Source organism: Charadrius vociferus, unplaced genomic scaffold (assembly GCF_000708025.1).
Source record: "Charadrius vociferus isolate BGI_N301 unplaced genomic scaffold, ASM70802v2 scaffold270, whole genome shotgun sequence".
Taxonomy (NCBI): domain Eukaryota; kingdom Metazoa; phylum Chordata; class Aves; order Charadriiformes; family Charadriidae; genus Charadrius; species Charadrius vociferus.
Genome location: NW_009646411.1, coordinates 60,263 through 81,205, shown reverse-complemented (window position 1 = coordinate 81,205; position 20,943 = coordinate 60,263). Strand labels below are relative to the sequence as shown.

General features: G+C 44.5%; 1 protein-coding gene across 1 annotated transcript in view; it reads right to left on the bottom strand.

Moving 5' to 3' along the window:
- Window positions 1-20,943, bottom strand: part of MYO7B (myosin VIIB) — a 49,531-nt gene continuing 28,588 nt past the window's right edge. The window contains exons 30-49 of the mRNA XM_009880335.1: window positions 20,333-20,506; window positions 19,162-19,389; window positions 18,410-18,577; window positions 17,710-17,827; window positions 17,490-17,616; window positions 16,548-16,717; window positions 15,666-15,847; window positions 14,746-14,873; window positions 14,038-14,195; window positions 13,398-13,551; window positions 11,290-11,445; window positions 8,465-8,570; window positions 8,216-8,329; window positions 7,230-7,317; window positions 6,025-6,131; window positions 5,470-5,655; window positions 4,509-4,625; window positions 3,715-3,798; window positions 872-991; window positions 1-84 (exon numbers count right to left, since the gene is read on the bottom strand). Coding sequence (XP_009878637.1) covers window positions 1-84; window positions 872-991; window positions 3,715-3,798; window positions 4,509-4,625; window positions 5,470-5,655; window positions 6,025-6,131; window positions 7,230-7,317; window positions 8,216-8,329; window positions 8,465-8,570; window positions 11,290-11,445; window positions 13,398-13,551; window positions 14,038-14,195; window positions 14,746-14,873; window positions 15,666-15,847; window positions 16,548-16,717; window positions 17,490-17,616; window positions 17,710-17,827; window positions 18,410-18,577; window positions 19,162-19,389; window positions 20,333-20,506 — 2,769 coding nt within the window. The remainder of the gene's footprint in view (window positions 85-871; window positions 992-3,714; window positions 3,799-4,508; window positions 4,626-5,469; window positions 5,656-6,024; window positions 6,132-7,229; window positions 7,318-8,215; window positions 8,330-8,464; window positions 8,571-11,289; window positions 11,446-13,397; window positions 13,552-14,037; window positions 14,196-14,745; window positions 14,874-15,665; window positions 15,848-16,547; window positions 16,718-17,489; window positions 17,617-17,709; window positions 17,828-18,409; window positions 18,578-19,161; window positions 19,390-20,332; window positions 20,507-20,943) is intronic.

Sequence of the window (20,943 nt, the reverse complement as noted above, 5' to 3'; positions counted from 1 at the left end):
TCAAGCTGGGACATTCTTTTGCTTGTTTACAGCATTCATTAGCAGGCGTACATAGGATGTTAACAGGTCATCCATTTTGTAACCCTGTCAGAAAAGAAAAAAGTCTTAAGTCTCTCAAAGAGATCCAGAAGCAAAAATAACTATCATTTCCTCTCTTTTTTTATCTTCTTAGATTCTTCCCTGCATGAACATCTCCTCTTGCAACAGCTGTCACTGTTTTGATAATTATTTGTCTATTCCTCCTTCCGCTCTTCCCTTCATAGATTTACAAAACTTTACAGATCATAGCTCTACTGTCTCCTTGTCATTCATTCTATAGATTGACATCTTGTACTTAGGAATCCAAGCTTTTCTGTGAGAGAAGTTAAATCCTGAAATGTTTTTATGTTATTTTTACAAATTTGCCTTTAACTGTCAATACAGTGATGCTTGGTGATGCTTGTCTGAGTCTGTGGGCAGTTTGAAACCAATTCTTAAAAAAGCGGTACCACTCATTGACAAGTGTAAAATCTTACAAGGATGTTGTTACTGCATATATGGATCAAACCACGCAAGATGGAAAGCCTCTTATGTAGTTTTGTGGTTAAGTGTGGTCTTTTCTTAACACTTCAGATAGATAGAATTTTCATGTCTGGGAAGAATTTGGGAAATTACTATTTTTCCTTGCCTCTGTGGCTTACTTCTTTGCATCAGATGGCATTATATAGCACTGAATTGGCTCTAAACTGCAATTTTATTGACCTAGCAGTGAACGCTTTTTGTATGTGCACTGGTTTCAACATCTGTTTTGGCATGATTGTTTTGTAGCAATTCTGCACGTAAAGGAAAAATTAGGAGTTTCTTGTGTATAAGTTAACAAAACTCTTCTTACCAGAGATGTCTCACATAAGATCCGGCTTCCTCGTACCAGGTTCCCTATTGTCATGTGAAAGTATGTGCTCCCACTGCTCCAGTTGGAGATTTTATTGAAGGGGTAGACTGTTAAAATATCCTGTAAGAGGAAACAAACTGAACTATGGAACGTTTCTCAAATGAAAATGGGCTGTTATGTAAGAAAGCCTGTAGAGCCAGAATATTCTTTTTCTTTCCCACTTCATTTATAAACATAGTGGATCAAAGTAGGTCTTGCATCCAGAATAGTAGTATATTGGATTTTCACCAAGCAGGTGAGTCTTAATCACTCTAATGAGACTTCCTTTCATTATATATTGATCTTTGCCTTAGCACACTGCCGTTATATTTACAATAATCTAAAACTCACTGGATATTTGTTCTGTTATTGAAAGCAAATAGTGATATTCATAAATGCTTTTGCGTGAGAACTCGGTAAGACCAGACTATTTGTCTGGGATAGACAGCTGGTAAATGCAGTCATTCAACCTGATCTTTTAGACAGTCTGGGTTGTCTGCAAAGCATTTTTCTGAAGCAAATTCTCCAGTGTACTGTCCATCCATTTGCCTGATCTTACTACTTTGCCCAGGTCCATCATGATTACCACTTCTTTTTTTTCAGAGATGCTCTGCACTGTTTCCAGTGCAGAAACTGCAAAGAAGTGATGTGAGGCAATAACATTCTACACAGTTCCACACAGAAAATCTTCTGACAGAATCATAGAATCACAGAATGGTCAGGGTTGGAAGTGACCTCTGGAGATCATCTAGTCCAACCCCCCCATCAGAGCAGGGTCACCTACAGCAGGTTGCACAGGACGGCGTCCAGGCGGGTTTTGAAAGTCTCCAGAGTGGGAGACTCCACAACCTCTTTGGGCAGCCTGTTCCAGTGCTCCACTACCCTCAAAGTTAAGAAGTTCCTTCTCATGTTAAGGTGGAACTTCCTGTGTTCATGCTTGTGCCCGTTACCCCTCGTCCTATCACTGGGTGCCACTGAAAAAAGACTGCTCCCATCCCCCTGGCACCCTCCCTTTAAGTATTTGTAACTACTAATAAGATCCCTCCTTAATCTTCTTTTCTCTAGACTAAAGAGACCCAAGTCCCTCAGCCTTTCCTCATATGAGAGATGTTCTAATCCCCTAATCATCTTTGTAGCGCTTTGCTGGACCCTCTCCCGCAGATCCCCGTCCTTCTTGAACTGGGGAGCCCAGAACTGGACGCAGTACTCCAGATGCGGTCTCACCAGGGCAGAGTAGACGGGGAGGATGACTTCCCTCGAGCTACTGGCCACACTCTTCTTGATGCACCCCAGGATGCCATTCGCCTTCTTGGCCGCCAGGGCACATTGCTGGCTCATGGTCATCCTGTTGTCCACCAGGACTCCCAGGTCCCTTTCCACAGAGCCGCTCTCCAGGAGGTCAGCCCCCAACCTGTACTGGGGCGTGGGGTTATTCCTCCCCAGGTGCAGTACCCTACACTTACCCTTGTTGAACTTCATAAGGTTTCTCTTTGCCCAACGCTCCAGCCTGGCGAGGTCACGCTGTAAGGCAGCACAGCCTTCTGGCGTGTCAGCCACTCCTCCCAGTTTTGTGTCATCAGCAAACTTGCTGATGGTACACTCTATCCCTTCATCCAGATCATTGATGAATATGTTGAACAAAACTGGGCCCAGTACTGACCCCTGAGGGACACCACTTGTTACTGACCTCCAACTAGGCTCTGCACCAGTAACCACAACCCTCTGAGCTCTATCTGTTAGCCAGTTCTCAATCCACCCCACTGTCCCTTCATCTAACCCACACTTCCTAAGCTTGTCTGCGAAGATGATGTGGGAGACAGTGTCGAAAGCCTTGCCGAAGTCAAGGTAGACACCATCCACTGCCCCCCCCTCATCCCCCCATCCAGTCACTTCATCATAGAATGCTATCAGATTAGTCAACATGACTTCCCCGTTGGTGAATCCATGTTGACTACTTCTGATAATCTTCTTTTCATCCAGGTGCTTTGAGATGACTCCCAGAACAAGCTGCTCCATCATCTTCCCAGGGATGGAGGTGAGGCTGACCGGCCTGTAGTTTCCCGGGTCATCCTTCCTGCCCTTTTTGAAGACTGGAGTGACATTGGCTATCCTCCAGTCCTTGCTCCTTGTCAACCAAGGGAAAGTCTTGCTTTCCCCAGCCTTTCTCTGTTACCTGCAAAGTCTGGGTCTCCCAAGGACTGGCCCGAACAGTGAAGACAGAAGCAAAGAAGGCATTTAGCAACTCCGCCTTCTCTGCATCATCTGTCACCACGGCACCTGTCTCATTCAACAACGGGCCCACATTTTCCCTAGTTTTCCTTTTGTCTCCTATATACTTAAAGAAACCCTTCCTGTTGGCCTTGACATCCCTTGCCAGGTTCCATTCCAAGGCTGCCTTGGCTTTCCTTGTTTCCTCCCTGCATACCCTGACAGCATTCTTTTATTCCTCCCAAGCAGTCAGCCCCTTCTTCCACCTCTTGTAAACTCCCTTCTTCCACCTGAGCCTTTTCAGAAGGTCCCTGCTCAGCCAAGCAGGTCTCCTTCTTCCCTTGCCTGATTTCTTTCTCTTTGGGATGCACGGATCCTGAGCTTGGAGGAGGTGACGCTTAAATAGCAGCCAGCTCTTTTGAGCCCCCTTACCCTCTAGAGCCCTCTCCCATGGGATTTGTCCAAGCAATTCCTTGAAGCGATCAAAGTTAGGACTCCATCCTCTCCTTCACGGAGAAGGTCCTGTTGCTGTCCCTAAATTAGCACGGTCAGTGAAACCCTTCCTTATAGACAGACTCTTGAGAAGCAACTGGTACCTTTGTTTTCTGATGTATCAGTGAGACTCCTTGCTTGTTGATTGCAATCAGCACAATCTCTGGGAAATTTGGGTCCGAGGTTTGCTATAAGTGAGTAACAGAGCAAAATAAGCAGAAAATGAAAAAATGATCCATATTAGGTGCATAGTGACCTTTAACAGTGTCCAGTGCTGCTTGTTCTCTTTACCAAATAAACACTGCAACAGAAAGCTCTTCAATATTATGTAACTATTGCTAAGGATGACCTTTTTGGCTGTATATTGACGACCAGCACAGCTGCTACATAAAAGCAGGATCAGGCCTATTATTTCCCAGGCTATCTGTTAATAGGCTTAATGGTTGGCTGCAAGCCAGATAAGAGCCTAGCAAGGAGAAATTAAAGGAAGCAAGTGGGAAATGATTCCTGGAGGTATCCACTGCAGAATGAGAGGATTAGGATGGGATTAGGACTGAGGGAAGAGTCCCCAGAGATGCAAGATTTGGCAGCATTTTGTAGTGGAGAACAATGACAGGACAGTTAAGTATCTATTTAACCAAAAGACCCCATCTGCTACATAGTTGTAATATTAAGTATTACAACTGGAACAACATCACAGCCAGTAAATAACAGGCATAGTTCAGAAGGGATAAAAAAGCCATCTCCCTACTTTCAAGGAACTGCATTTTCCTCAGTAGATGATGGGAAGCCAGATTTATAATGCATTCTCACTTACACAGATACAGAATTATAGTCAGTCTCTATTCCCCAGTGCTGGTCTACTACCAAAGCCATTCGTTCAGGCCTTTAAACCTACCTTCACCTCAAAGAAGGCTGATCCAAATGTTGGCCACCGGTGTATCATTTTCAAGAAGGCAATCTTGGCCTCATCCACAGTTTTTCCTTCATGTTTGCTATACGCTGCAATAATACTCTGTTTAGAAAAAAGGATACAAAGCCTATTCAGTTGGAGACAGGCAGGTTTCCGATGTCCCGCATTAGCACTAAAGACAGCATCAGACCATCCCCAAGATCAAGCTTGTGCCCACAGCAACAGAAGATTGTGAAAATTAAAATAGCCTACCATGCCATGAAGCAAGGTGGAGCCAGAACCTCCCCAGTGTTCCTTACTAATGAGTTGGGTGAAGGAAGTCCAGGAGCCCAAAGGGATGGCTTTCAGGACACAGGGACAATATGGGATGAACCAAAATTCAGAAAGCCAGTGTTCAACACCCACAGATATGTATCACATTTTCTGCTGAAATGTGTAGGGTGAATTTTCCCTCTGTATTTGAAATAATGGCCTGTGCCTTCCTTAGTGGACTAAGTGATAAGTACCTGCTGAAACTTTCTTGCCTTTTGGTGGGGAAAAGAGCCTTTTGCTATGAGTAGTATGCATGTGGTGCGAGGTGACTGATTTGCTGGCCAAACTATGAAATATTTAGAACACATTTTAATTTTCTGTTTCTCTAGAGGATCCTCAAATCCCGAGTCCCATCACTGACTTTCCTATCTCTAACTCTTTTTCTGGGCGCTGAAAATCAATTAGTATCTCCAAGAAAGATGCATATCGCAAATCAATCATCCAGGCCTTCAGATATCTTTCAGAGGTTTGGTAGAGAGGATGCAAAATCTGCATTGGAAGAGGCTAAACAGCAACATCCAGCTGCATCCTTCCATAGTGTTTTCAAAGACAAAAAAGTAGTATGGCTCAATGTCTTTCTTCTCTCATAAAGCTTTGTGGAAGTAGCATGATTAATGAAAGCTGATGTTCTTACCTTCTTCCACTCATCTGGTGAGATTGCTCGGAGCAGATTGTCTGGCACCAGCTCCTTCAAGATTTTGGGGATGGTTGCCAGCTGTGTGCGGTCATTGTTGAAGCGCACTTTATAAATCAGCCCTGCCAGCTGGACAGCTTCATCCTTGGAACACTTGTGGTATCCTCTGAGGTACTTTGGCAGCTCCTGGAAGAGACCAGCTCTGAATCCAAACAGAATGGGCTGAAGCAAACATTGGCTTATGCATTCTAAATCTGTGAGGTCAGGATGTGCGTCTTGCTAAACACAGTCCAAGGACATCTCAAGAACTTTTGACTCCTTATGGAGGTTCTCTTTCCCAACCCAAGCCATTCTATGATTCACCACACAATTATAGAGCAAGATGAGCACTGTGAGTGAACAATTAGATAAGGGAGTTGTGCCTTCCAGAGGCATTCCTCTGCAGGCTCTGTAATGCAGGGAGATGGAACACTGCAGCAGGCTTACTTTCTCAGGAGTAAGTTTCTCTTGGATCACATTGCCTGCTGTTATATTTATTCTTTAAGAGCTGGTTACCTGGTGGTAGTGAAAAATGACATCAGCTTTCAGGTCCTTCCCAGGAGTTACATTCAGCCACAGCTTTCTCATGAAGTACACCTCATAAGCCACAGACATAGTAGCCCCTAAGGAAACAACATCTTGTTAGTATTCTCTGTATCACTGTAGAATTTTTCCATTTTTAAATGGCTCGTGAGTTTCTTCAGAAATGTCATTTTGGTTTTAATGGTTACAAACAAAATTAGTAACAAAACAAGTATAAAAGGCCATTTTAGATGACCAAGAAAGTGATTAGTTGCTAGTTCCTGGGCACTGATCATGCAGTGATCTAAGGTGCAGGCTCTTCAGAGATGGAGGAAGAAGTTGAGGATGCCTGCAATACAAGTGTTTGTTATTTCTTGGTGCTCGTGACAGCTGCCTGTTGATGTGCACATTCCCTGGTGGCTGTGTTTGCAGAAATGAATTGTGATTTAGTGTACCCACATCTTTATGCTGAGATTCTCAGAGCTCCTAGCAGCTGCATCAGCTGTGGGGAGAAGAGGTAAGTTAGAAAGTCTTAGATACGTAGATAGTGCTTCAGGAAGTTGAACCTCAGCTGTCCTGAAATAAGCAAAGGTCAGGATAAATGAATATGAGATTTGAGTGAAGTCTGAGTTTGATGTGGATTTCAAAATGTATGTTATACACGGGGGTGAAGTGAAAAGAATTGCTGTCGTTTGTGTTATATTGTTTTATTCGAACAAGTGTTCCCCTGGTAATACAACTTGTGCTTTGGTATCACCAGGTAATAATCTAGACAAGAATTTTCTAACAACCCAAGGAATGGAAGTGACACTGCGTAAAGAACCTATTTACATGTGGTGGCTGAAATCTGATCAGGCAGTGCATGAACTTTGGACTGTAAAGACGATCAACCTGTCTAACTAATGTGCATCTAGCTGTGTGTTTTGGATACAACAGGTCAAAAAATCTTCACTATCAATTTAAAATTTCTGGAGAGATTCCCCCAGAAAGATGTTCTGATCTCTCTGAAAGCCAGTGCTTGGCTGCATCAAGTCTCTGGATCTTTCTGCTGGTGCAGGCAGTAACCATGTATGTGGAAACAAAAATGATATGTCTGCCACACACTTCCCAAGATGGAGTAAATCCTACTGGATAAATTTGCTGCTTCCCCAGTTCAACACAGCATCTCATGCAGCTTCTTGTCATGCTGTTCTCCTTACCATCTTTCCCTGGTTTGTTCCTCCTGTTCCAGTCTGTCACCTGTCTTAGTGAGTCAAAGAAGTAGTCTGCTTCATTCTGACTGATCACCTGGAAGAAGCCAAGCAATGAAGGGGGGAAAAGAGGGATTAGCAGATCATATAAAATACTGCCTGTGCCAACATACCCAAGTATCAGGCTAAATTTTCTTTCCCTGTCTACAGTGATAGAGCACAATTACGGCAGGAAAGACAGAGGCGAGGGAAAAGAAGCAGAGGAATAGGAGGTGGAAGGCTCAAATTATTTACATTTCATGTGGGGATTTTTGTTGCATCTTCTGTTGCTTTTTTCTCTCCAGCCTGCTTATTGAAGTCAAGCTGAAGATGCCTACCTTATTCTCAGCCATCTCCTCTTTGTAAAATATTTGCACATACCTGATTCTTCTTTTCAGGAATGCAGCACATCAGGAGCTCCCTGTGCTTGGACTCAGTGCTGCTTTTGCCTTGATCATAGTTCCAGAGAGAAGGGACCTCTCAGCAAGGCAGCCAGCCCAAGCTTCAGCTCAGGCAGGGCAAGCTTCTGAGAAACTAGAGAGCAGTGAACTGGTGGTGGTCAGCCACTGCTCCTCCTAATACTAGTGGGTACTGTATATGTGCAGAACATCTCCTGGGCAAAGCCTGAGTGGAACAGGGCTGAATCCAGCCGTATGCAACATGCAATTTGCTACCATCCCAGCGGCTGCAAGAAAGCCCATGGCTTCTCTACTTTTCACAGTCTACCTGTGTTCCGGTAGACTGATAGAAACTCCGTCTCCATCCAGCCCCTTCAAGACTCAAAATAATTGCCAGCTGCTAAAAGTTTGAGTGTGTTTGTATCCCCTCAGTAAGACAGAAGCATTAATGACATGCTCTATTGCTTGACAATCCTATATGGTTGTTTAGGTGGTCTGGTAGATAAGTAAGAAAGGAGAGGGGAGTCTGGCTACCCTGCCATAATCGAGAAGAGTTACCTTGTCTGCAATCTTCACAAAGAGGCTGAAACCTTCCCAGGAGCTCAGCTGCAATTTGGAAGCAATTTTCTGACACAGAGTCCGGATTTTGGTGTTTGTTCCCACATCAAATGTCTACGAGATAACAAGACTCTTGTTACACAGAGGACAGGAAGAAATGAGAACACTGAATGTCTTGAAACGTGCTCCTGCATGAACACATCATGGCTGGGAAAATGGTCGAGGCTGGGGAAACAAGTAAATTCTCACCTGTTCTGTTTCATTGGGGAAGGAAATCTTGTGTGAGATCTTAGTGTTGTTCTGTAAGATGGCCTCTACCTCCACAGGATGTGGTGCCCACTTCCTGGAGCCACTCCTGGAAAATGCCACCACCGTCATAAGAGATCAGAGCTGGATGTTTAATCTTTGGGGAGTTGAACAAGAGTATTCCACCCAAACAACAGGCTTCATCCAAAATGCTAGTACTGTGCAATAGGGTGGGCTCCAATGGACCTTCACCCCAATGCAAATTCAGTCTATTAACAGCAAGAAACTGAGGGTCTTACTAGCATGTATATTAAAAGTCTTCTACTCTGCAAGGAGGTTGCGTGAATAAGGCACCTTCCTAGCCAGTACCATTACCCCTTCTATGTATTTAGCAACATTTTTGCTTACTGTTGCTGAGGTGTGAAGATAGTGGCTGCAAGGAGAAATACATTTTATTTAATTCTTACATCAGCAAAAAGATATGCATTTGGATACAAAATGAGTTACAGCTCAGGAGGCAAGTATCAGAAGAGTTTGGAGGGCCACTAGAAGCATTACATTTTATATCAGAGCTGGCATGTAATCACTGACATGAGGTGCTTAAGCTGTACAATCCCAGTTCTTTGAAATTATACCTCAGAGCGGAGCTGCCTTTTAAAGCAAAGGAATTGGCCCTGAAGTCTGAGTCATGCGAAAACCTTGATACAGTTAAAGTGAGGACAAATCTAGCACATTACCTTCTGGGGCTGGTATTTGCCTGCCCTCAGTGGCACAGAGCAGGCTGTTTGGACATTTTGTACACCGTCGCTTATGGGTCAAACTCTTCTCTCACACTGGGCCGGCCTCTCAGGAGGAGCGTTTGGTCTGGCATCCAGCTTTAGTTGTGGGGATTTGAAAACTATTTTTTTTTCCATTAAATAAAGTAGCAGTTCCATTTGGAGAAGGAAAACCTGACTGTAACCGCGTTGAATAGGATGTGCTTTGGTACTGTGCAGGCACTGTAAGGAGTGTGGACCTGCCCTACTCAGTCATCTAATCCTGGACTTGCAGCAGAGGGAGACCGCGGAAGTGCAGCAGTTTGGCTGGAGGCACAGGGCCATCTCTCCTTGTAGCCTCAGCTAGGAATTCATTGCCAAGGCAAGATCTGCTTAACAGGGTGCTCGCTGGTTCCCTGGCCAGGAGTCTGAGGATGAAGCTGTAAAGCTGTTTACGGAGGAAAAAGTGTACCCAAGGACTCAGCTGGCTTCCACTGCACATATCGTAGGTCAGTCCTTTCAGCTGCCTGGTCTCCCCTTTCCAAAGAGAGTGGGTTACTTACAGGGAGAAATTGGACTAGATGATCGTTGTAGGTCACTTCCAACCGAAATATTCTAGTCAAGTCTAGTCTAGTCTAGTCCAAGCAGGTGCAGGTTTAATCTTAGGCAAAGAAATACTCTTAGAAAACAACATTTGTCTTTGTTCCTCTTCCCATCCCCTAGGCTCCCAGTCTGGAGCAGTTTAACAGATAGAATTCTCCTCCCAAACAGCCCATTCTGCTTTCCCCTTCCTGTTTCCCCACTCTAAAGCCACTCTGTACTGTTCAACAGGGTTTAGAGCATGAATAGCACATGATATAGGGAGGCAGGAAATTTTCAGTCTTCTCCATAGAAAAAACCCAATGAATAGCATTCCTCGCCATGCATTTTTCAGGCACTTCAAAGGCGACTTCTGTGTGCTGTGACATTTCCCCAGCAGTGCCAAAACATCCACTGCAAGCGGGACAGCCACTGTGTTAGCATTCCGCTCAAGCCTGGCCCACAGGGCTCGCAGACCAAACGCAGGGCCCAGCCTAAGGGAAGAGGGAGGATGGAGGAGCTGGAGGGAGGGATCATTGGGCAGCTTCTTTTCTGAAGAGGTCTCTGCAGGCAGGTAGTAACTCACAGCAGCATCAGAAGGGAGAAGGCTGGGGTTAACCCTGATGCCAAAGCACTGTGTTCCCAGAGTGTCAAGCTGGGTAATTCCAGTGCCTGGAGGAATCTAGGGGAACCTTCCCCCCACAGTTCAACTGATCCTTCCTGAAAACCAGGTAACCCTTCTACTATCTCTGGTCGTGGCAAGTTCACTACACCAACAAGTCATTCAGAAGCTTGGAAGTGCTGTGGGCTGGAGGCCCTGTTGCTTCAACCCTCACCAGGGCAGGGGTAATGCCTAGAGGATGGCGAAGTGCCCTAGTGTGAGCAGCCATCTAAGTGTGTCAGGGCTTTGGGTTTCTTCAAAGAATTGATTGTGTTGATCCTCTCTTCCCAGCATGGATCTGCTTTGCTTCACTATCAGAAAACCAACAGAGCCACATCACATCAGCACTCTGCAGATGTCAGTGACTTCACTGATGCCCCCCCACTATGAGTAAAACCCAGTATTTTTAGCTGCACGTGTGCAACTCTGCTACTGAGATTCAACAAACTCACGACTAAACCTCAGGCACTTGTAAGGGGGATAAGGACATGCTGCCTCACCAAACAAAAACAAGGTCAGGACCTCATCACAGACAACTCAGGATTTCGTTTCAAGCTGCATCCCCTTAAGCATGTTTGAAATACTCACCTCTGGGAGTCAAGTGATTATGTGTGATGCTGAACTTTTTAAAATGTTGCTAACTCTGTGAAAAAAAAAGTGACACAGACTTCTCCTAGTGGTTCAAAGTCTGTGAGAGAATGAAAGATAATGATCATTTAAAAGAAAAGGATGTAAAGAGAGGAAGGAAAGTAAGAGTCTTAATATTGTAGCCCATGTGATTTTTTGGCATTATTTTTGAATGCTTTGGGCTGGTTATATGCCAGATTGTTTACCTCATCACTGTCTGAATCCTCCGACTGCACTCCAGGGCCAGTGTCTCTTTCTGACGTGTCTCCATGAACTTCTGGGCATGTTTCAGCAGTGACTTGCTGGGTGGGAACAGGCCGGTGCAGAGCCAAAGGAGCTGCCAGCCCTTGGTCACGCTGTACCTGTGAACACAAAGCAAGCTGTTCTGCTACAGCCACGTATAATTCTTTGCTTGACCACACACCAGCTACAGGGAAGAAAAACACGCTCCCACCATGGTATGTTGTGCCATTCAGCAGAGCGCTGCAAATCAGGGCTTTCACACAGGATCTGACAACCCTTTTCTGTGCAACGACCACAGCCCATATGCTAAATCCCGACTGATAAATATTCATGACAGTTGCAAACCTCATGAATAAATATAAGCTCCAGTTTAACAGTCATCTGGGCAGCAGTGACCCTGGTGCCATCCTCATGAAAAGCCACCGTCAATTTGCTGTTCAAGCTCACATTTATTTGGATTGGGCTTTATCAGCTGCTTGTATTCACCTCCCCTCTGCTAGCCAGCTTTGCTCAGAGCGCAAGCACTTGGCTTGTAATTGACTTTCCCTTATGCATGCTCCTGTTCTGAAAAATGAGCAGGGAGACAACATTGTGTAATGAGTTAGTTACAGTTCTTAAAAACTCCAGATCAAGTCTGTACAATTTTCAGGCAGAAAGCCAGTTCCTCCAGCCTCTGGACCTGTGAAAACTGCCAGTCGAAGCTCTTCTGGCATCTCACCGTCACCAGCCTCTGCAGCCGAGAGGTGGTCAGTCATTCTACTTTCAAAGCCAGGAGCAAACACGCTTCAGCTATGTCCCAGGGATTACTCTGAAACACTAAACGGTGTGAAGTGGTTTTGGTTGGGAAAGCCAGCAGGTCTGCCTCAGAATGGGCACCAGAATCTGCTGAATAAGTAGGTCCTGGCTTCTTTATTCCCATTTACTTTTCTAATTTTGCGGATGAAGACACGCTATTTTAATCCCATTTATACTCTATAGATCAGTCGTGTTTGTGTCTGTGTGAGAGCGTGACATGGTCCACAGGGCAGTAGCCTGGGAAGGATGAAAGATTTGTTGCTCTGGCTGTTCTAATGAAAATATATGGAAATAGCCACCGTTCAAGCATTGTTTTTTCCACATCAGTGATCCCTCTCAAAACAGTGAATGACCCACTGGACTAAATTGGTAGGAGTACATCAAGCATGGCACTGGCACCATGGTTACAGACTATGCATTAAATAGCCTGTAAGATTTACTGCATGCAAGGAAATTTACTGTTTAATAGTTACACACATGGTAAAAGCTCCACTAAGTTTACTATCTGTTGAACAGTAAGAAAGAATATAAACAAATAGCAGCTCCTTCTCTAACTTTTGCAGTGACACACTGCAGCTAGAAAAAGACAAACCATTTTGTTAATAATTAGTATTATTGTAGGTTTCTTTTTGCAATTCAGTTCCCCTGGAAATAGGTCAAATTATCATTTTATGGATGGGGAAGCAAAACACCAGCCCGTTTCAGCAACTTATGGGTGGGTCAGGGCTGTGTAACCCATCTGTTCTGCAAGCCAGTTGTGTAACCTAATTAATATACCTACTCCAAAGTATTCACTGGTAGTAAAAGATCTAGTGTGAGCTATGTGCATATAGGAGGGAAATACTGTCATTGGGAAACTTAAAATAAACGTAGGGCTGGCAGCACAGTCACTGAAAGCATTCAAAACCTCTATGCAGTGCCATATTTTCTCCACAGACTACCTTGGGAGTAAGAGGGCTTCAGTAACACCTTGCCTGCCTCACACCCTGCTGCACAGAGACGAGCACTGAATGCTGATGGGAGCAAAGCAGCAGCTCAAGGGAGACAGGTAATGGTCCTGCTCTGTGACCTGGCACTGCCAGTCAGTGGTCCTGAGTGCAAAGGTGAGCGCCACAGCACTGCCTGGAAAAAGGGGGAAGGGAAGATGTCGCTCCAGCATTTGGTCAGCCTTCCCCTCTGCCCCCAACCCATCAGAGGTGTAGCGGGGATTCCGGCTCACCACCTGTACTTGAGCCCTGGCTCTGCAGAAGCAGGGTCTTTGCACCCAGGTGAGTACCTGTTTCTGTTCTCAGTCAGTTGCTTCATAATCTGACAGTAAATCTCATCCCGCAGGACCTCCTCCTGGATAGCTGCTACAAATATCTGGTCAGTGACTTCCACAGAGGAGTGTGCCTGTCTTGAGGGATAGTCCCCCATGAATTTCATGATGGGTGAATGTGCTGTTAAGGACGAAAGTAGGCCAATTTTGGAAGGGAAATGGGAAGTCTTAACTCGATCCTAACATGTTTGTCACTCTGCTGATGTCTAAGTGGCAAATACTGGGAGGAGGGTCTGGAACATATTCCTACCTGTCCCCTACCCTCTTTTCCTATACAGCAGTCACTGCTTGTGACTTGTGATTTGTACTGTATTAGCTGCTTGCTCTGGGCATATGCCATAAATCTCACTTGCTCCTAAAGCCACATTCTCAGTTAAGTGAGCCATCAGGAGTTGTGGAGCAACTGTAAAGGAACCTTTCCTTTGTAGACAAGGGAAACAATGTTAAGTCGTGCAGAGCTGATACTCCCCACCTTGATGTAAAGTATCCCCTATAATGTGGATGCAGTATTATCTCAGTGGAGGCGAGTTTAGTGGAGGTAGGTAGCTGTTCCTCCCCCTGAGTGTTCTCAGGTCCCAAAGAGAAGGTGAAAGGATATCAATGAAGGCCTGACAAGCCAAGTCCCGAAGATCAGGGTCTGTGCATGCTGTCTTCAGCAAGGGCTGTTTCAAGGGCTCCTTTGAGTGTGCCCACAGCTGACTGCGCACGCGGGATTTCTGGAGAACAGCTTTGCTGATGGATTCCTTCTCAGGAGTCCTGAATGCAGACAAGTGCAATCAATACAAAATTACTGGATCAGTACTGCTATGAATATAGGAGGTCATTATCACAAAGACTTATCTCTAGGCATGTTCTTTCCCAAGACAGTGATCACATATCTCCTTTGATTATGCAGGTCAACAAGAACAGGAAAATGTAGTTTCTTATAGATCCAGAAGGACGAAGACTTGCAAAAAGAAGAGAAGTTTTAGAAGACGCATTTTTCCCTTACTCTCCCAAGGCCTGAGATGTGTATCCTCACTAGCTGGTAAGTGCTGGAGAAGGGGTGAGAAGTAAGAATAAGGCCCGCTGGAAAGAAATAAGTCCAGCTGGGGTTCTTCTACCATTCCCTTTGCATTTCTGCAGAAAAAAGATACAAGTAGGCCATGTGCCACAATCTCTGCACATCCAAAGTCACACTTAATTACAGGGAACAAAGAGAAGAAACCCAATCAGAAATGGGAGATGCCATTACGTACTAGACTTTAAGGATCACTGCAGATCAACAAGAACTTTCCTAGGGCGCACACTACACAGAGAGCTTCACCTGAAATATTCATAGGAGAACTCCTCCAGAGTGTAAGGCTTCGCTTTGAGATCCTCTTCATCGGGTTCATCCATGTAGGAGTTCTGTGAAGCTGTCCTCCTCTGATCTGGAGACATCATCAGCAAACTCTGGAATGACACAGCCATGTGGAGATGTCACATGGACACAGGCACATATTGTCAGGTGTTACTGAGCATATACACACAGATTGTGTATACTAAGTTTGAGTACTCTGTGCTGCAGGAGACCTTCTGTCCCCTAAACAGCATCTTTCAGAGACTCAAGAAGGACTTGGGAGTAGGAGACTCAAGGAAGTGATTTCGATAGACCCAGCAGTAGTGGCCATCAAAATGTGTGTGATTAACCAAAACACAACACTTGTTAAAAGTGGACCTGCTAACCACTGGTGTGTTTATCAGTTTTTTACTTGTTAGCACAGCATTCAATATACTGCGTCTCCAAAACTGAAGACAAAATTGTTAGCCGAGTGATCAATAGGAAACCTTGTGTTGACTCCCTTGAAGACTATATTCTTTTAAAGCAACCTGCTGCACTTAGAGTTTCCCTTGAGACCTAGTGTCTGTTCACCAATCAAGCCCAGTGTGAATGCAGGAAAATTCAACTGCACACCCATTTCCATTAACTGCTACCAATTACATGTGCTGAAATCCCTAATGGTGAATGGACTGTTATTTTGAAAGTCGTTGTTTTTGTGCAAGTGCAGTCTCCTTACAGTTTGGGCTTGGTTTAGTTTTGTTTTCAGACAGGACAGAATGAAATTCTTTGCTTCAGTGGGAGGTATAGAACTTGTCTGACTTTGGAGGAACAATTAACTTGCAGTTTCAAGTTCAATCATATTTAACACTGTTATTATCATTTATCTTCCAGTCTCTTCAAAAAGAGCACTTAGCTTTTCTTACCAGCACTTGACTAGAGGGTTTTGTGAGAGAAGGGATGATGTAGATCTCTTCCAAAAATACATTCCCTGTTTTGCCTGTCCTTTCATTCTGGGCCCAGATCCAGTCAGACTTTGCATCCAGCCTTTTGTCTTCAGTCAAGATTAGCAAGTCTCCCTTCTTGAAGGACAGGATGGCAGGGTCTTCTGGAAAACAGAATAAGGGAGTACTGTTCAGGCTTGACAGTCCAAGAAAATGCAAAGGGATTGCAATGTAAAAGACAGGGGAATTGTGTTTTTAAGGCTTGAATTCCATTAGCAATAGAAAGTGATTTGTGTAAATACAGCTAATCATCCAGTAACACTTCAGAGAAATCACTTAAATTTCCTCTGACAGTCTTATTTTGATCCACTGAGAGCAACAGCAGAACGCCATTTGATTCAAATGGATGCCAAATTTGTGTCTAGAACTGGCAGCAGAGCAAAGAAACTCACTAGTTGTAAGTAGGTGAAGTTAATGTTTACATTCTAATACCCTCTTGTCTGTTCCAGCAAACTGTATTCCACAGAAACTTCCAGTTTACCACCTCTGTGAAACTTTTCTGGAAAGTATTTTCAGGGAGCCCAGCTCCACCTTTCTACTATAAGCGGGCTGAGTTGTTGGACACTGTAATATCTAAATAAAACATGCAAAGAAATAAAAGGGAGAAGAAGGCTAATTTGTATGCAAAGGCATTGAATCACATTGCCTTGTGCTCTGTATTGCTGTGCTGGTCCCTATGCATTTCTCCTGGAGCAAAGGGACTCTTGCTGAACTTCTTCCGCTTCCCTCTGAGCTCTTTCAAACAGGTCCTGTGGGTTCTTTCAAGATTTCTTCCCTAACATGTAGTAAAGTTATAGGACTTACCTTGGGGTTTTTTCTCATGCATTGCCACAGCGAATCGTGATCTCTTCTTCAGTCCTTCCAGGAACATGACCACCAGTTCAGCAATGACAATGCTGTTCACAGATGTCAGGACAAACTCCTCGGCACGAAGTGTTATGAGAGTGCAACTCTGTCCAAATGACTTCACTGCCCTATGTATTATTCAATAATTTGTTACCAGAGCATCTGAAAAACTTACAGATCCATCTGCAATCACTGCCAAGGCACCTACACCCCCCTGCAGACAACTCCTTTACAGTAAGTATTGGTAGTTCTTAATTTGCCTTCTCATGAGTTGGTAGGTGTGAAGGACTGAAGTGGTTCACGTTTACTCGGGACTCCACCATATTTTGCACAAAAGTGCTTCATTAAAAAAGTCCTCCTTTTGGAGTAACTGGGCAACTAGTGAAATCTGTGTCAGTCCTCACAGAGGTACTTTTTATGTATGTGAGACCTTATTCTCAGAGTGATCTAATGCAAGGATGTGTGCCCTGAGCAAGCCAATGGTTACGCTCTTTCACTCAGTAATCCAGTTCAGGTACATAATTATCCTGTTCAGGTCCATCACACCTGAAAAGTATACGAACTCCCAGCACGCATAACAGACGATGGCTTAACTCTGTTAGTTATTTTCACCGTTCTTGTCTTGATGCATGTCTGTGCTTCCTTGCACCTTTCTGACTGAGCAGGATCATCTTTCCTTCCACCAGCTGGGAAGGTTCAGCAATTTCAGTATTTCTTTTACAAGCTGCTCAGAACTTGTCCCTTTCTGTTTCCCACACCTAGGCTAAAACACCTTCCCAGGCTTAGATCAAATCACATAGGGGGACGGCAGAGAAAGTACTCCTCCCTCCTACATGGAAGACCCTTTCTGAATATGGTCAGAGATGCCTTCTTCAGATTTTGTCTTTCTGGGGCACTCACCTGTTGGTGTGGATGCCAGTTATCTCTGGGAAGGTCAGCTCAAGGAGCCGCTTTTCTGACTCATCCAAGAAGCAGATACCTTTCCAATTTACAGCAACGATAAAGTGATTCTTGGGCAAGCTGGGACCTGAAAATGCAGAAAAAACTCCTTATCAATGCTATACAAGTCCTCCTCTATTGATCTTCTATCTGTCCTCTACTCCCAGGCTCCAGGCATTACCTGAAAACTTAGTGACTTCAAAGAATCGGGAAAAAAGCAAAGGCCACTGAAAGCGAGCAAAATCTACAAGTTGTTCCTTCACGGTCTGACGGGAGAGACGGTCCTGTGTGTATGGGGCCTGCAATATAAAAAGATACCCAAGGTTTTCTCAGTAAAATCTGGTTTGCATGATCTGCAAACAATAAAGAGCAGACGTTCCCAACAGCCCTCTGCTATCACTGGTGTCAAGGCTACCTGGAGGAAGTGATATCAGAAACAGCCTCCAGAGGCCCAAGTCACGTGCAACTGAAGCTGCCCACAGGCATCTGGATCCCAAATTTCCCTCAAATCCCCAGTGACTGATCTGTTTGTAGTCTAACAGACTTCAGGTGCCATGGAAATAATTTGGGTAACTCATCCAGACCATTCCATCCCATGCCCACCCTGACTCAGTTGACATACGTAAGATAGAGAGCCTTAAAAGACACTCTATTCAGAAATCTAAATATACTTCTTTTGTTCCGCCCTCCTGTTGAGCCCTATATGGAAGAGTGAGTGGAAAGCTTCTTCGCTCTCCTGGTCTTCATTAACTATTTGGGATATACAAACTGACATGTTTTTCTTTCTTCCCTCAACAGACTATTCATAAAAGGAAATGGTGAAAGAAGCAGAAGCTGGTGCTTGAGAGTGGTTACCCAGCAGTGCCAGACAAACCTCTTACCTTGGCATGTGCGTAGGTAATAAGGCTCACCCACTTTTCCAGGGGCTTGGACTTCAGCTGTTTCACTGGGATACAGTCATGGAGCACCTTCTGCACAAGTTCATTGTGGATGGAATCTCCAAACTGGATGTAACAATATTTTGCACCTATCTCCACCAAATCCTCCTCCTGAAACAATTAATCCATTAAAAGAAGCCTAGTAAGATATCACAAAATCCAGCTAGACTGGTTCAACCTTGAAGCTAGTTTAGAAATGGGGTTTTCTCCATTTATGTCTGGATGACTCTTGACGGTCATCCAGCATAAGAAGAGGTGAACTTCACACAATCATAGCATCAAAGAGATTATTAGCAATGGTCTTTTAAAGGGACCTAAATTGCCACTTTGGACATTCCTCCAGCTGCCACATGAACTGAAAGTTGCAGGAAGAAAAAGGTATTAATTACAGCTGCCAGTGTGACAGCTGGGCACAATCACCTTGACAGGAACTGTCCACTAAGAATCATATAATCATTTAGGTTGGAAAAGACCTTTGAGATCATTGAGTCCAACCGTTAACCTAGCACTGCCAAAACCACCACTAAACCATGTTCCTAAGCACCACATCTACATGTCTTTCAAATACCTCTGGGGTACTTGAGAAGGGAAGGGTTGTTAACAGCCACTACAAACTTCATTCATCTTCCTCCTTTTTAATGTGGGAAATGTTAATATAGTTTTGTCTCTTTAGGAGAACAAATAAGGAGACGCACCTTCTCACAACGGTACTCTCCAAACCGGATGCCACGAATAACTTGGTGGTAAATGAGATCAGTGCTGATAGGATCCTCCTGCGAGTTGTGCCAGGGGGTGAAGATTTCCTTCCGGAAATAGAGTCGCCAGGGTGCATTGCGTTCATGTATGCCCCGCTCCTTCACTAGCTGTTCACACTGAGAGATGGCATCCAGGACATGATCTCGTCCCCCACCCAGTGACCAGACCTAGAACAAAGGGACACTGCATTTACTGGCGTGCCTACTTTGGATCGAGTGAAGGACAACAAACCCAAAGCTCCTGGTCTCCTGACAGCAACAAAATCACTGAAAAGGTAAGCAGATGGATGTGCAAGTTACACTAATGTAAATGTATTTGTAAACGTGTATTTTTATGCATAGGGATGGTATTGGGAAAAATAAGTTGGAAGATAAGACAAAGCAGTTCTGGTTTACAATCTTCTATTTGTCTCCTTGTACTTTGTTTATTCCCTGTATATCCCCTTAAGTGCACATGCAAGTGTTGCTGTAACCTTAACCAAAATTCCATCTCGGAATTAATTTCTTTGCCATTGGTACCTAACTCTGAGCATCAAGATGTCATCCTGCTATGTACATCTGTTTTACAGCATTACTGTAAAAAAAAAGCAAAGGGAAGGAGAAGCTAAAATGCCAGCATGTGAGCTAACAGCAGCAGCCCTGGCAAGGATCTTGGTTTTCAAAGCCACGTGGTAGGGGCTGCATCACCAGCACTGAAACACAAGACAAGAAAATTTTGTGCAGCAGTGCAGGTAGGAAATATGTCTTTGAGCAGAGATCCTTAGCATGTGAGACCTGCTAGTTTCACCCTGCTCCAGCAATTCTGCAGTGCTGCATGTGACGAGCAGGTGGGATCCCAGAACATGGGGGGAGACCACAGTGCTGTACTGCCCATGCACGGAAGCAGGGACACGAGTCAATTATGTGACCTGGCAAAAGTGGTTAGCCAGCAGAAAGGCAGAATAGGATTATCGGTCCTGAGATTCAGCTGGGATTCAGAACTGATTTGGTCTGAGTGTAGGACTGGGATGGGGATGCTTACGGAAGTCAGAGGGAGTCCTCAGTGAGGCTGGGTGGAGAGCAGCAACTCCACAGAAAAAGGGAGCTTTCAGTCTATTTTTCTACACTTTACCTTATCAAACACAGCAATGTAGAGCGAAAAACCAAACACATCCTTCAGTTTGGTTTTATCTGCTATGAACTGACAGATCTCTTTGGCAGTGGAAGCAGAGTCTGCAGGGACAGTGATGCTTTGGCCGTTCATCAGGGTGACATTAAACATAATTGGTTTCTTCTGCTTTGTTGCCTGTAAGCCAGAGTTAAATGAGAGAAACAAATTATGGGCAAACTTTACTTTTCTGTGAAGAATGAAGAAGGCATTTAGATTTAAGAGCTCCACATACTGTACACCCTAGTTAACAATCTTTAAGTGAATGTCCAACACCCACATAGTTTCTTCAATGCATGGTGAGCCTTAAATATAAATTACATCCCTGGAGCAGCACTTAACTCAAGTTCTCTCCTCCCCACAGCTCAGGGGAGCTGATTATCACATAACAGCGTGGACTGATAGACTTTTTGTGTGCCTTATTTGGCCTGATGACTTTTGGGTACAGCCTTACATGCATGAGTGGAGAGATGGACTGCAGCAAGTACTTTGCCCAGGGAGATGTGTGTTAGGCAGTAGGGTCACTCAGATTTAGGAAGGAATTGAACTGAGGTCTTCACTTGAAGGGGAGGAGT